General features: G+C 37.6%; 1 protein-coding gene across 1 annotated transcript in view; it reads left to right on the top strand.

The window, feature by feature from the left end:
* LOC126419104 (retinol-binding protein pinta-like) overlaps nt 1-16273 on the top strand; it is a 323696-nt gene that overhangs the window by 291874 nt on the left and 15549 nt on the right. The window contains exons 5-6 of the mRNA XM_050086202.1: nt 7677-7787; nt 15768-15870. Of these exons, the coding sequence (XP_049942159.1) occupies nt 7677-7787; nt 15768-15870 (214 nt within the window). The remainder of the gene's footprint in view (nt 1-7676; nt 7788-15767; nt 15871-16273) is intronic.

Raw genomic sequence — 16273 nt, forward strand, 5'->3', positions numbered from 1 at the left:
CAAATTCAGTATAGAGCCTGACAGGGACTCCATCAGATCCCAGAGCATTGTTCAGTTTCAACAATTTCAGCTGTTTCTCACCACCACTGACACTAATACTGATTTCACTCATCTTTTCAGTGGTAAAAGGACATTTCTCCTGGGTTTTGCTTTGTAAAGGAACATTTGAAAACAGAGTTAAGGATTTCAGCTTTTGCTCTGCTACCCTCACTTTTGTTTCCCGTTTCGTTTGCTAGGAACTGGACACTAACTTTGGTGCCCCCAACAGCCTTTGTATAAGACGAGAATTTCTGTTGGTTGTGTGGAAGATCATTTGACAACATACTGCTATAGAAGTCACTGATGGCTGCACACAGCCAAACATGTTTCTTTCAGCATCTCCCTATCCATAGTCCATTGTTTTGTTTTACACCTATTATACAGTAGTCTTTGTTTCTTTACACTGACTATATACCATGGACGGTCCCTCCCATTGTGAACTGTTCCACTGGGTACACATCTATCCAGTGCGTGGTCAACTATTCTTTTAAACTTGAGCTGTAGTTCCTGTACATGCTAGTGCCCAGTGCTGAAAATGTTGTTCCTTGTTGAGATATGACACTACTGATTTTTTATCTAGTTTATTGAACATATAAATCTTTTTGCTTGTTTTAGTTGGAATTTGTACTTTGTTAATCATTGTTGGCACAACTGCATCATGGTCACTGTTATCAGTTTCAAAATGGACATCATCAAAGAAGTCAGGCCTATTTATTGCTATTAGATCCAATATATATCCATCATGAATGGGGTTCCAAACTATTTGTTCTAGGTAGTTTACAGTAATGTAGCAAAGGATGTCTTGGCATGCCCACCATTAACAAATCCGTGATTTTTCCAGTTGATTGTTGGATGGTTAAAGTCTCCACCTATGATTACCGTATGATTGGGTAGCTTAGGTAAATGTGGACTGAGGTTTCCTCTAAAGTCATTGGTTATATCGGGAAATAAGTCTGCTTGATGATAGAAGGATCCAGTTAGCATTTTAGGCCCACCCCTGATAATGAATCTTGCCCAAACAATCTCATATACACTTTCGGTTAATATTTTGGTGAATTTGAGTTTGTCTGCTTTGACAAATACATCACCTCCATTTTCCATTACCCTATCCTTTTGATATACAGTTAAATTTGCCCCAAAAAACTCGTTGCTATCAATTTCAGGTTTCAGCTACCTTTCTGTACCCACTATTCCTGAGAGAGCATACTCTCATACGTAAATAACAACAAATCTTGCAAAACAAACTTGTATTACATTAATAACAATATCCCAAAATCTGTAACAAATGTAGAGAACGTGAAAAAAATTAGCATATAGCAATATGAAAAACTAGTTCCATTGACTCCATAACTTCATGAACCTGTTCATCATGTCTCACTGAACTCGTGCAACTTCAGGCATTATCTTTCATCTTACGATATTCTGAAGTCTTATACAACTGATATGTTATTAACTGACATTTAATTATAACAAGTTATACTATGAGTTCTGTGTTTGCGCCATTGCCTTGAACCAGCATACTGACATAACACACAACTTATAACACAAACACAATGAAATATGATGAAATTCAGTATGGCATCTGACTGCTGTGGAGTTTCATGCTCAAATTAAGTTGCACTATGATGCCATGAACATTAGCCAATTGCGAACCCAATACCTTGGCATCTTTTAGATGCAGTACACATGGTGTAAACACACAGTTGCAGTGACAGTCATGTTCTCCAAAATGACAACAAGTTGCTTGCAGGATTACAAGTTTCCTCAGAATTCAGATAAAGCTGCAGGGCAATAGTTGCTAGAGATACAGATAAAATATGTACACAAATTCAAGTGAAACATGTTAAATGTAACAAAGCGTATGTGTGACATAAGTGTCTGCTTCGTAAAATTACAACAATAATAATAATAATAATACTTTATTCAACGGTGAGCGATTCATTGCATATCTATAAAACAGTCTAAAATTCTTAGTGCATAGCACACTAACTGATAAACAATATGATCAAAATGCAAATAAAATGGTTTGTTAAACACTTTTTACATATTTTTTGAAGCACCTCATTTTCTGCATGTAAGTATGGTAGCCTTCTAAGGTGTATAAGGGATTTTGTAACAGGAATTATTTTAGCTGAAATTTAAGTTTCATTGTGGGCAGGATCATAACTATATTAGGCAGTGCACTGGCTAACTTTAAACCTGTATATTGTGAACCCATTTCATAGACTGCTGTTTTGTGTCTGCTGATGTACAATTTTTCTTTATTTCTGGTGTTGTACTGATACAAATCAGAGCAAATGTTGGGCTGCAATCTTTTAACAAATAATATGGCTTTTAAAATGTACATGTTTACTATAGTTAGCTCATCAGTTTTTTGAAACAAGTCACAGAATGATTCCTTACAGTTTGCTCTACAGATAATTCTTGTAGCTCTTTTCTGAAGTAGCAATAGCTTATTCAGATATGCTTTGGTAGTATTCCCAAAATTTCTATTCTGTAATTCAGGTGAGAGGAAAACAGAGCATGCCATGCAGTCTTTAGGACAACAGTGTCTTTGCAGAACTAGCTAATCATATTAATTGCAAATGTATTCTTAAACAACTTATATGCTAGAGTGTCAACATGTGTGTCCCATTTTAGATTTCTTGAATTGTTAAACTGAGGTATATTACACCAAACTCTTTTTTTCCTACTTCATTGCCTATGTATAGTTTAATTTCATCACTAAAACTACTTTGTTAAACTCCATGAGACATGTTTTACTTCTGCTTACCTTTAAGTGGCTTTCATTAAAGTATTGTGCAATTTCATTTGTCGCATTATCACAGTGGGTCTCTAGTTCATTAAATGATGTTTTATTTTTACACACAATGGATGTATCATCTGCATACAGAACTATTTTGGAACTTTGAGTGCAATATCTTATGTCATTTGCATAAATCAAAAACAGAAGAGGACCCAATACTGAGCCCTTGGGCACTCCATATTTTTTATCGTGATTTTGGATTTGTGAACACAACTTCCAGTTTCAAGCAGTACAAACTGTTTTTGGTTACTCATGTAAGATTTTATTAGGTCATGAGCAGTCTCTTTGATGCAAATGTTCCATAGCTTATCTAATAAGATGGTGGCATTCACACAGTCAGAGGCTTTCTCAAGGTCAAGCTTTATACATGCAATATGTCGCTTGTTCTGGATGCCATTTGTTGTCTCTTCAGTTAACTGAGCAGCTGTTGTGCTAGTTGAATTACATTTTAAGAACCCATTTTGATTTTCAAACATTACGTTGTGCATCAGGAGAAAGTTTATAATTCTGTTATATATGACTTTTCAACTATTCTGCAAAAGACAGGAAGTATTGAGATTTGTCTGTGGTTTTGAATCTTGAGTTTTTCACCTTTTTTTAAGATTGGTGTTACATGAGCTATTTTTAGTGTATCTTGGGAGGTGCCTGATTCTATTACATTATTTCTTGCCACAGACAGAGGTACAGAGACATTTTGTCTACACACTTTTAATATATTAATAATTAGGCCATTTTGCCCTGTGGAACTGGACAATTTTAGAGAGCTAATGATGTTAATGATTTCTTAGCAATTTGTGGGGGCTAGATATATGCTATGCTCAAATGGATTGCGTTTAAAAATATACTGCAAGTTGTTTTGGTTGTCATTGATAGCTTGCCCTACTGAAGAAAAATATTCATTGAATATATTAGCAATTTCCAGGTGATCTTTTACTACCATCATACTGTGGTCAATAAGAAAGTCCATACAGGATTTGTCTCTGATTGATTTAAAACTGTTTATCACTCCCCATACACCAGTAGTAACATTGTGCGAAGTCTGAAGCTTGTTTGCAATATAAAATTGGAATAATACTGTATATAGGTACTTCACATACTGAAGTATCAAGAGCCCAACAAAAATTTATAAGCACAACAAAACTTTAAGTCTGACACTATCTTGTTGGTCAGTAGAACAACAGTACAAATTATACCATGTCCCAGATTATACCATGTCCCAGCCAGCACCTTGTTGAACACTTAGAGTTGCATGGTCGTAAAGGTGGTGTGCTGTCCAAACTGATTCCTTGCCATGGCACAGGTGAAGGTGTTCTAGTTGCTGGCTCCAACAGACCTGCTTTCTGAAGCTCGTGTACTAACCTAAATAGCTTTCTCATAAATGGATACTTATGGGCCTATGAGACACAGTGGATGAATGAAGAGCTTCGTTTTTGTCAGTGAGCTCTAGCATCACTGTGTACGCCACCTCGTGGCCTGGCTGCAGAATTACGGGGTTGCAAAATCCCATGGTATTTTAAACTGTAGAGGCTGAGCTTGCAGCACCCTCATGTTGTATATATTGTGTGTAGTGTCATCAGTACCTGCTGTCTAGAGCACCACAGCAATAAGATGAACTTTTAACCAATGAAAATATAAATTTCAGTTGCTAATTGTTAAAAGCCTCACAATTTGTGGCCAAATACCACTGAAATTTTGATTGCATGTCAAATTTTAGGTTAGTTCACCAGTTATCTGTTCCATGCATCATTTCTCAAGACATAAAAATGTGGAATAGATCAGATTACAAGCTCTTAATGTAACTAATTATTGTATACGAGTACATATTACCATATTTCATTATGTATACAACAGAACGAAAAAGTTAGTTTAGTTTGTATTTTTTTACAATATATGTGTTTATGAGTTCACAGCAAAAAAAATAGTAGAAAGAGTTTTCAAGATTAAATATTGTCATTTTGTTTTTAAGTCAACATTTCTCTGTCAGGAATTTTATTTCAGCTGCCAGAGAATAAAACAACTTTGTCACAAACACTTCACCACTTTGTTTTGCCAAAATCAATTAAGTTGGCAGAAAAGTTGTTGTGTCTTTAGTTTTCACAGAAGTGATCAGCACTGAAATAGTTAAGTGCATTTTTAGCAAAAATTATGTACTGTCGATGAGGAACTATATCTTGCTAATTGAATTGCTTTTTAGATGAAGCTTATGAGGCCATGCTGAAAATTACTGACTCCAATTTTTATGTGAAAATTCTTAAAGCATTTCAAATAAAAATAAAATTTACTAAAATTCTACATCTTTATTCTTCATGTCTGCATATTTATTTCTGAACATTGTCACCCTTGCAATGAACACATTTCTCCCAACAAGAAACCAGTTTATTGCATGGGCATCACCACCAGGGGGGACAGTGGGGATGTGTTCACCCTCTCCCCTGCCGCCCACCCCCAATATTTTTTGAGAAGCAGTTTCAATTTTTGAGTCTTAGTTGACAAAAAACAACACAGCATTCTCATCCAAGCTTAACAATTACACATATTAAAAGTTCTTATGCTGTAAGAATTAATGGTTTGTGGCATTTACTAATGCGCCAGCATTCCAAGTTTTAATTATCTTTGTAGATACAATAATGAGTGATAATTCAAGCATACTTTAGTTTGAAAAACTATTCACTTTGAAACAGTTTCCATAATAATTGCGCACATACTGTCGATAAATTTAAATGTTAACACTATATAACATTTTTATATTCAGTATTTGCAAAATACATTTTAATCCAGGCTAAAAATGGCATCCTTTACGAGTTTTAAGTTCCATTGAAATATGTGGTCTGAGGCATCAAAAATGTTCCAAAGATTGGTTTTAGGTCCTAATTTTTTCCAGATTTTTACAAGGGAGTCTCCCATTTAGACAGTCTTGTGTACCCTATCTACTGACAAGGGAACCTCCCCATCGCACCCCCATCAGATTTAGTTATAAGTTGGCACAGTGGATAGGCCTTGAAAAACTGAACACATATCAATCGAGAAAACAGGAAGAAGTTGTGTGGAACTATGAAAAAAATAAGCAAAATATACAAACTGAGTAGTTGACGCGTAAGATAGGCAACATCAAGGACACTATGAACGCCTGAGCGCCGTGGTCCCGTGGTTAGCGTGAGCAACTGCAGGACGAGAGGTCCTTAGTTCACGTCTACCCTCGAGTGAAAAGTTTAATTTTTTATTTTCAGTTTATGTGACAAACTCTTATGTTTTCATCACTTTTTTGGGAGTGATTATCACATCCACAAGAAAACCTAAATCGGGCAAGGTACAATAATCTTTTTACCCATTCGCCAAGTGTACAAGTTAGGTGGGTCAACAACATATTCCTGTCATGTGACGCACATGCCATCACCAGTGTCGTATAGAATATATCAGACGTGTTTTCCTGTGGAGGAATCGGTTGACCTATGACCTTGCGATCAAATGTTTTCGGTTCCCGTTGGAGAGGTATGTCCTTTCGTCCACTAATCACACGGTTTTGCGGTGTGGTCGCAAAACACAGACACTAAACTTATTACAGTTAACAGAGATGTCAATGAACGAACGGACAGATCATAACTTTGCAAAAATAAAGAAAGAAAACTTTTCACTCAAGGGAAGACTTGAACCATGGACCTCTCGTTCCGCAGCTGCTCACGCTAACCACGCGACTGCAGCGCTCGTAAGCTGAGGCTGTCCTTGATGTTGCCTATCTTGCCCATGGACTATTCAGTTTGCATATTTTGCTTATTTTTTTTTCCATAGTTCCACATAACTTCTTCCTGTTTTCTCGTTTGATCTGTGTTCAGTGTTTCAAGGCCTATCCACTGTGCCAACTTATAACTAAATCTGAGGGGGGTGCAATGAGGAGGTTCCCTTGTGAGTTGTACCCACCTTCCCCTTCCCCTCTTCCCAATAATATAGTACTGGTTACACCCACAGTTTATCAGTATCATCACTCTAGAATGTTTAACTTTGTCGATGGAGCCACAACCCCACCTCTGCTTGCACTGCTTCATCACTGTCAAAGTGAAGTCTTGGAATGTGTTCTTGATGATTTGGAAACAGACAAATATTGTATGGGCCAAATCAGGACTGTATGATCAATGACAGTCCATCCAGAGTGTCAGATTGTTGCAGATGTCAATGCATTCATGTGTAATCTGACATTATCATCTTGAAGGAGAGGGTGCTCCATGTGGATGAACTCTTTGAATTCAAAACTTTATTATGGCCTATTGTTTCCCATGCACTAAAATAATTACATTAGACATTGCCACATTACACAACACAGTTCAGAGTCCTCTAGTGACAGAAGACTGCAAATATATAGGCATCAAGAATAAAATGTAGAATATTAATAACATTTGTTTTATTTTCTAAAGTTTTAAAAATTCAAAGGCATTACTTTCTAGTGCAACCCTTATACATTCCTTATCTCTGTTTATTTGGCAGGCAGGATGCAGGTCCAGTTTGCAAAGATTATTTGTTCTATGTGGGTTGGGTCATACTTTTTGTACTTGAGCATTTATTGTGTTTCTTCGTTGCTTTTATTTCATCAGAAACAGACCACTGTCATTTAGATAGACTGTAATATTAATCATTATGAGTTTTGAAAAATTTCATCTTCCAGCTTCCATTCGTTTTTTAGTTTGGTACAATCATGGCTTATGTTCCATTTTCCACATGTAATCTATTTCAGGAATGCTTATTCATCACATTATTTAAATAGAAAAACCTATCTCACTTAGAATATTGTGAAGACAGCAATTAAATGAAACACAATAAAAAGGTGATTATTCTTTTACAGGACTGCCATCCTGTCCGACTGAAAGGGGTTCACGTCATCAACACAGTCGGTTTCATTGACAAAGTGTTAGCACTTGTGAAACCCTTCCTAAAAAGTGAAATCATAAAACTGGTGAGACTTCATTATATTTTTATTTAGCTCCATTTAATGTAATTATCTACAACCTATTTTATTTATTTTTTAAGGGTACCATACACTTTGTATAGCTATTACACACTAAAAAAACAGTTGCTGTACAAAATTGAATAGTAATTTAATTTTTACATTACAATGGCAACTGGCTTAATGAGCGCCTACTGTAACGCACAATTCACATAATGAGCTAAACAAATTGCAAAAAAATATTCACTTAATGAGCAATGTTTCACATAACGAGTGACAATAATTTAATGTGATGTTACCAGCTGCTCACATGCAGCAGGAAAACATTCAACAATATGAACACCTTTCATTGTTGGCAGCAGCATATGAACAATGACTTTAGTACATACTGCAGTCTCGATTTAGCGCTCTTTCTGCTACCATCATTGTGAAGCTTGTGATCACACATTTTTCTCAACTAGCGTTCACGCAGTGTTTCTTGTGTGCAAATTTTAATAACCATTGTAGAAATGTCCCTGAAGATAAAGCCACACGAAGATAACCACAAGAGAAAGAAAATGACCTCAGATATGGAGCTTAAAATTGTTGAAAAATGCGAACATGGTAAGAGTGTTGCTGATTTAGCACACACATACAATTTGTCTACATCAACTATGTGCACAATCCTCAAGAACAAGAACAAAACTGAGGAGACAAATGCTTCAAAGGAAGTGGCAAGGGCATCTAAACAATAGTTTCATATTCTGGATGCTGTTGAAATGTTGCTCCTTATATGGATAAGTGAAAAGCAATTGCAAGGCAACACTATTAGAGAAAACATCATTCATGAGAAGGCGAGAATAATTTTTTGCTGACCTCATTAATAAGATGCCAGGATCATCAGCAGCCAAAAAAAAAAAAAAAAAACATGTTTAAGGGAACCCATGAATGATTTGAGAAGTTTAAGAGAAGAACCGGCATCTACAGCATTGTGAGGCACAGCGAAGCAACCAGCTCTCACACAAAGGCAGCAGAGAACTTCATCAGCAACTTCAAGATGTTCGTAGGTTCTGAAGGTTATTTGCTGCAATGGAGTTGTAATTGTGATGAGCCAGGTCTATTCTGGAAAAAGATGCTGAAGCGTACCTTTATAGCACCAGAGGAGAATACATTCCCCCGCCACAAGCCAGTGAAAGACTTTCTCACACTGCTATGCTGTGCTAATGCAAGTGGCAGTTGGAAAATTAAACCACTGCTTGTTTACCATCCAGAAACTCTATGAGTCTTCAAGATGTGTGAAGTCCAGAAGAGCAGGTTAAATGTGAGTTGGAGGTCCAACACAAGGCTTGGGTACATGTGATCTTTTTTGTGACTGGATCAGTGAAGCGTTTGGTCCTTCAGTGAATAAATATTTGCTTGAGATGAATCTGCCACTCAATGCTGCTGCCCATTCTCCAGGCGTAAAAGACCACCTCCTTGAAGAATTTCAATTCATCAAAATCCAATTTCTGCCTCTCAGCACCACTTGCGTTACTCCAACCTATCGACCAGCAGATTATTTCTAATTTTAAGAAATGGTACACTAAAGAACTCTTTTGCATTTCCTTGAGTTGACTGAAGCTACCAGTCTTACTCTCAGAGTGTTTTGGAAATATCACTTCAACATTGTTGCCTGCATCAATATCATCATATAGGCAAGGGAAGGGGTTACCAAGAGAACTCACACTTCTGCTTGGAAGAAGATTTGGCCAGAGTGCATTGCCGAATGTGACTCTGAGGCATTTGAGTCAGTACCTGTGGAGCTTGTTGTCAACGAGATTGTGTCTTTGGCCAAGAGCATGAAACTAGAAGTGGATAACAATGATATCGATGAGCTTGTGGAAGGTTATGGCCAAAAAATGACCACCTAAGAGCTTATGGAGTTGTAGTGTGTTTCACAGCAGGAGGTTGTGGAGAGAAGTTTTTCAGAGGAGAAGGAGGAGGAGGAGGAGGTGGTGGTGGTAACTCCAAAGCAGTAATCTTCTGGTGCAATAAGAGGAATGCTGAAAGCATGGGAATTGGTTGCATCATACATGGAAAGTCATCACTTCAATAAAACAGTGACTATGCACGCTACAAATTTATTTGTCAACAATGCTGTGTCGTATTTTCACCAGGTGTTGAAGCATTGGCAGAAAGAAATGACTATAGATAGCTTCCTAGTGAAAAAGAATTAGTTATGCACTGTAAATATTTAAGTACATAATACTGTATGTACAATTTTCTTTGAATAAATATCATCAATAAGATAAAACTTTTAGTACTTTTTCTGCGTGGAACACATTATTGCATTTTACATTAATTTATACAGGATAAACTGTTTCACTTAACGAATGTTTCACAGCATAACATTCTGAAATGAATTACACTCACTATGTCAAGTTCCACTGTACAGACATTTAAAAAAACCACTCCCTTCTAATTCACACACAGGGTGTTTTAAAAAATGACACTTATTCCTACAGAAGGCACCATTGGTCAAAACTAGAAGAAATGTTCCTATAATGATATGTCCCATAGCCCAGTACCTCATAACATGTGGCTCAATCATTCCTCTCATACCCATCTCTCTTGCATAGAAGTAGGCACTATATGCACTGCTGCATATGGTTACCACATATTTTCACACATCCTTCTGCCCTTCTTCAAAGTGAGTCATGCACTCTTTCAGACACATCTGGCTTCATTCAAACTGCATCACAGGCATTGGTCACACACTCATAACTTTTGCACATTTCAGTGGGTAGAGTACGCACCAATACCTTTAAATATCTTCATAGCCAAGTAGTCCACAGATTCTGATCCCGTGAATGGTTAGCCCATGCTATCAGACCTCCTCAACCAATCCATTAATGATGAAATGTGGCAATGAGGTACTGTCACATGATACATAGAAAATGGGGAGACGTCCCTTCATGCATAAACCACAGTCATTGTCTTTTTGCAAGGGCAATGTTATCCAGTGCTGCTGGTTATGCATTATACAGAAATCGGTGATACATAGCTCCTATTAATCCATTTGGTAAAAGTATGACCCGTGGTCTAGGGGTAGCGTCTTTGATTCATAATCAAAACGTCGTCAGTCCCGGGTTTGATCTCCGCCACTGCCTAAATTTTGATAAATAATCAGCATTGGCGGCCGAAGACTTCCGGCATAAGAAGTCAGCCTCATTCTGCCAACAGCCTTGTCAAAGAGGGCGGAGGAGTGGATAGAGGTTCAGGGCACTCTCTTGTCCTAGGGGTGGGAAATTGCCCCTAAAGGCGGAAGAATCAGCAATGATCAACGACATGAGGATGCAGAAGGCAATGGAACCCACTGCATTAAAGACACGTAACGTGTATCCACAGGACATGTGGCCTGTAATTGAAGAAGTATCATGATGATCTCTCCATTGGCAAAAGATTCCGGAATAGTCCCCCATTCGGATCTCCGGGAGGGGACTGCCAAGGGGGAGGTTACCATGAGAAAAAGATTGAATAACCAAGGAAAGGATAACGTTCTACGAGTTGGGGCGTGGAATGTCAGAAGCTTGAACGTGGTAGGGAAACTAGAAAATCTGAAAAGGGAAATGCAAAGGCTCAATCTAGATATAGTAGGGGTCAGTGAAGTGAAGTGGAAGGAAGACAAGGATTTCTGGTCAGATGAGTATCGGGTAATATCAACAGCAGCAGAAAATGGTATAACAGGTGTAGGATTCGTTATGAATAGGAAGGTAGGGCAGAGGGTGTGTTACTGTGAACAGTTCAGTGACCGGGTTGTTCTAATCAGAATCGACAGCAGACCAACACCGACAACGATAGTTCAGGTATACATGCCGACGTTGCAAGCTGAAGATGAACAGATAGAGAAAGTGTATTAGGATATTGAAAGGGTAATGAAGTATGTAAAGGGGGACGAAAATCTAATAGTCATGGGCGACTGGAATGCAGTTGTAGGGGAAGGAGTACAAGAAAAGGTTACAGGAGAATATGGGCTTGGGACAAGGAATGAAAGAGGAGAAAGACTAATTGAGTTCTGTAACAAGTTTCAGCTAGTAATAGCAAATACCCTGTTCAAGAATCACAAGAGGAGGAGGTATACTTGGAAAAGGCCGGGAGATACGGGAAGATTTCAATTACATTACATCATGGTCAGACAGAGATTCCGAAATCAGATACTGGATTGTAAGGCGTACCCAGGAGCAGATATAGTCTCAGATCACAATAAAGTAGTGATGAAGAGTAGGCTGAAGTTCAAGACATTAGTCAGGAAGAATCAATATGCAAAGAAGTGGGATACGGAAGTACTAAGGACTGACGAGATACATTTGAAGTTCTCTAACACTATAGATACAGCAATAAGAAATCGCGCTGTAGGCAGTACAGTTGAAGAGGAATGGACATCTCTAAAAAGGGCCATCACAGAAGTTGGGAAGGTAAACATAGGTATAAAGAAGGTAGCTGCGAAGAAACCATGGGTAACAGAAGAAATACTTCAGTTGATTGATGAAAGGAGGAAGTACAAACATGTTCCGGGAAAATCAGGAATACAGAAATACAAGTCGCTGAGGAATGAAATAAACAGGAAGTGCAGGGAAGCTAAGACGAAATGGCTGCAGCAAAAATGTGAAAACATAGAAAAACATATGATTGTCGGAAGGACAGACTCAGCATACAGGAAAGTCAAAACAACCTTTGGTGACATTAAAAGCAAGGGTGGTAACATTAAGAGTGCAATGAGAATTCCACTGTTAAACGCAGAGGAGAGAGCAGATAGGTGGAAAGAATACATTGAAAGCCTCTATGAGGGTGAAGATTTGTCTGATGTGATAGAAGAAAAAACAGGAGTCGATTTAGAAGAGATGGGGGATCCAGTATTAGAATCGGAATTTAAAAGAGCTTCGGAGGACTTACGGTCAAATAAGGCAGAAGGGATGGATAACATTCCATAAGAATTTCTAAAATCATTGGGGGAAGTGGCAACAAAACGATTATTCATGTTGGTGTGTAGAATATATGAGTCTGGCGACATACCATCTGACTTTCGGAAAAGCATCATCCACACAATTCCGAAGACGGCAAGAGCTGACAAGTGCGAGAATTATCGCACACTCAGCTTAACAGCTCATGCATCGAAGCTGCTTACAAGAATAATATACAGAAGAATGGAAAAGAAAATTGAGAATGCGCTAGGTGATGATCAGTTTGGCTTTAGGAAAAGTAAAGGGACAAGAGAAGCAATTCTGACGTTACGGCTAATAATGGAAGCAAGGCTAAAGAAAAATAAAGACACTTTCATAGGATTTGTCGACCTGGAAAAAATGTTCGACAATATAAAATGGTGCAAGCTGTTCGAGATTCTGAAAAAAGTAGGGGTAAGCTATAGGGAGAGACAGGTCATATACAATATGTACAACAACCAAGAGGGAATAATAAGAGTGGACGATCAAGAACGAAGTGCTCGTATTAAGAAGGGTGTAAGACAAGGCTGTAGCCTTTCGCCCCTACTCTTCAATCTGTACATCGAGGAAGCAATGATGGAAATAAAAGAAAGGTTCAGGAGTGGAATTAAAATACAAGGTGAAAGGATATCAATGATACGATTCGCTGATGACATTGCTATCCTGAGTGAAAGTGAAGAAGAATTAAATGATCTGCTGAACGGAATCAACAGTCTAATGAGTACACAGTATGTTTTGAGAGTAAATCAGAGAAAGACGAAGGTAATGAGAAGTAGTAGAAATGAGAACAGTGAGAAACTTATCAGGGTTGATGTTCATGAAGTCAATGAAGTTAAGGAATTCTGCTACCTAGGCAGTAAAATAACCAATGATGGACGGAGCAAGGAGGACATCAAAAGCAGACTCGCTATGGCAAAAAAGCCATTTCTGGCCAAGAGAAGTCTACTAATATCAAATACCGGCCTTAATTTGAGGAAGGATGTATGTCTGGAGTACAGCATTGTATGGTAGTGAAACATGGACTGTGGGAAAACCGGAACAGAAGAGAATCAAAGCATTTGAGATGTGGTGCTATAGACGAACGTTGAAAATTAGGTGGACTGATAAGGTAAGGAATGAGGAGGTTCTACGCAGAATCGGAGAGGAAAGGAATATGTGGAAAACACTGATAAGGAGAAGAGACAGGATGACAGGACATCTGCTAAGACACGAGGGAATGACTTCCATGGTACTAGAGGGAGCTGTAGAGGGCAAAAACTGTAGAGGAAGACAGAGATTGGAATACGTCAAGCAAATAATTGAGGACGTAGGTTGCAAGTGCTACTCTGAGATGAAGAGGTTAGCACAGGAAAGGAATTCCGGAATTCGTGGCGGGCCGCATCAAATCCGTCAGTAGACTGATCGGGGGAGGGGGGGGGGGGGGGGGGGGAAGAGAGAAGAAAGAAAAAAAAACACCAAATGAGTCTGTCAACTACAGTTCCTGCCCATACATTGATATTGAAGTGATCTTAATACTTCACCTGCATAACTGCTTGAGGATTCACATTTGTCCCCACGTACATTTTGAAGTAATTTACTATGCCATCTCTTGTGAACCATGCCTTATCTGTAAACAAACTTAAGGCTGTGAACTGCGATCTTCAACAGCTCATTTCTCAACAAGTATTGGTTTGCAGACATAATACTGTAGGAACTTTTCTTCTTATTTTGACCCATACTACAACCTGCAGAAGTAAGTGACACTTCACCCTGTATTCAACACTAGGCTGAAAGATTAAATATGCTGAAGCTAAACCTAGTCATTTTTTAAAAATTAAATTATATTGATCTCATAAATCATGTTGTATGTTGTTACATGTGGATATGGGATAAATGATAATCTGAATTTGTATAAAACTATAATTAACTAATGATACAAAAAACAGTGGATATGGGACAAATTGCAATTACAATTTATATAAATATTATTAGGAACTCTTAATTAAAAAACGACAGTCACATCTGTAGAATGAAATAAATCAGGTGAAAACTTGTACTTAAGAAAAGATTTCACTTGGTTATTCAGAAGAAAAATAGCATCAGAAGAATTCCAGAGGTTGAAAATCTCGCTGCAGTTGTAAGGTTCTTTTGTTGCGTTCTATATAAAAGAACCTTACAACTGTAGCCGGATTTTCAACCTCAGGTTTAATGCGCAGTTGCAGATGTTCCTCCAACAGAATTGTTTGATCTGAAGAATGAACTAACCAGCTATAAGCTTATGGTACATAAGAAAATATTTAACTTTGTTATTTTAGAGTGATATTCACAAATTGTTCTACTGTACACAAGCAGATCTTCTGAAGCAACATTTTCACTTTTCATTAATTGTGCTTTATTTGATTTTAAACTTTCAGGAAGCATGTTGTATTGAGTATGATGTATGTTAACCAAGCTATGTGGTTTTGAAATTAGAAAAACTTTACTAGCAGCAAATAGTACCCCATAATATGAGTAATCTGAGCTTTCAAAAACAGTTATTTCCTGACAGTTTGTATTCCAGGAAAATGACATTCAATCACATATAAGCCATACAATCATTCAAAGATGATCAGTTTATGACATGTCATCTCTGCAGCAGTGAAAAGACAATGTTTTTAATGTAACATGTATTTTTTGTCTCAAGGAGGTGGTATTTTGTAGGATTCTACCTTGATTTGTCTCAGAATTAAAATGGAAATACAAACCGTGCAATGTCTGTAACAATCTTCTTTTGCATATTACTGTCAGGATAATGAGCCACTAAAATTTTATTTTACTGGCTCTTCTCTCTGAATGTGGCACACTACAGAATTGTTACATACTGCTTCATTTTTCAACTCTTTTTTCAACATTTTGTGACCAAAATTTACAGCTGAAATCCTGCCAATGTATTGTGGTCAACAATAATTGGTTAAGAATATTTCCTTCTTTATAGCTTCAACACACTGTCACATATGTAGCTTGTGCAAATATGGTTATGTGTAAACCACTAGACTTTGTTCTTTTTTTTTAGCTTCACTTCCATGGCCCAGTAACATCATTAGGAAAATTTTTACCACTTGATATATTACCTGAAGAATATGGTGGAACAGGAGGGAAATGTCAGGAACTTGCTGGTATGTATATATAGGTCCTGGAGGACGTTGCCAGCTCTGTTTAATTCCTGATGGTCTTGCTATGGCAACAAAATTTACAGTTTAATATATATTAATATTTCTTTGGCTTTTGTTTCTGTTATCTTAGGAATTTTGAGCCTTAATTACCATACTACATGATAATAAGTTACAGAATAATAAAGTTTGCTTGTGCACTAGCACAAAGGCAGTTTTACACACTGTCTGATGGGCATGAGCAACGAACTAATATCAGTATCAACTCACAGCTAGCAAGTGCTTTTGAGTAGCAGACAAGCACACATAAACAAAGTGCACAACACTACAGTACAGATTTCAAACTTGTATTATTTGGCAGGAGCACTTACATGCACAATTACTGACAGAAAATGTGTTGTCTCAAGAA

Source organism: Schistocerca serialis, chromosome 9 (genome assembly GCF_023864345.2).
Source record: "Schistocerca serialis cubense isolate TAMUIC-IGC-003099 chromosome 9, iqSchSeri2.2, whole genome shotgun sequence".
Lineage (NCBI taxonomy): Eukaryota > Metazoa > Arthropoda > Insecta > Orthoptera > Acrididae > Schistocerca > Schistocerca serialis.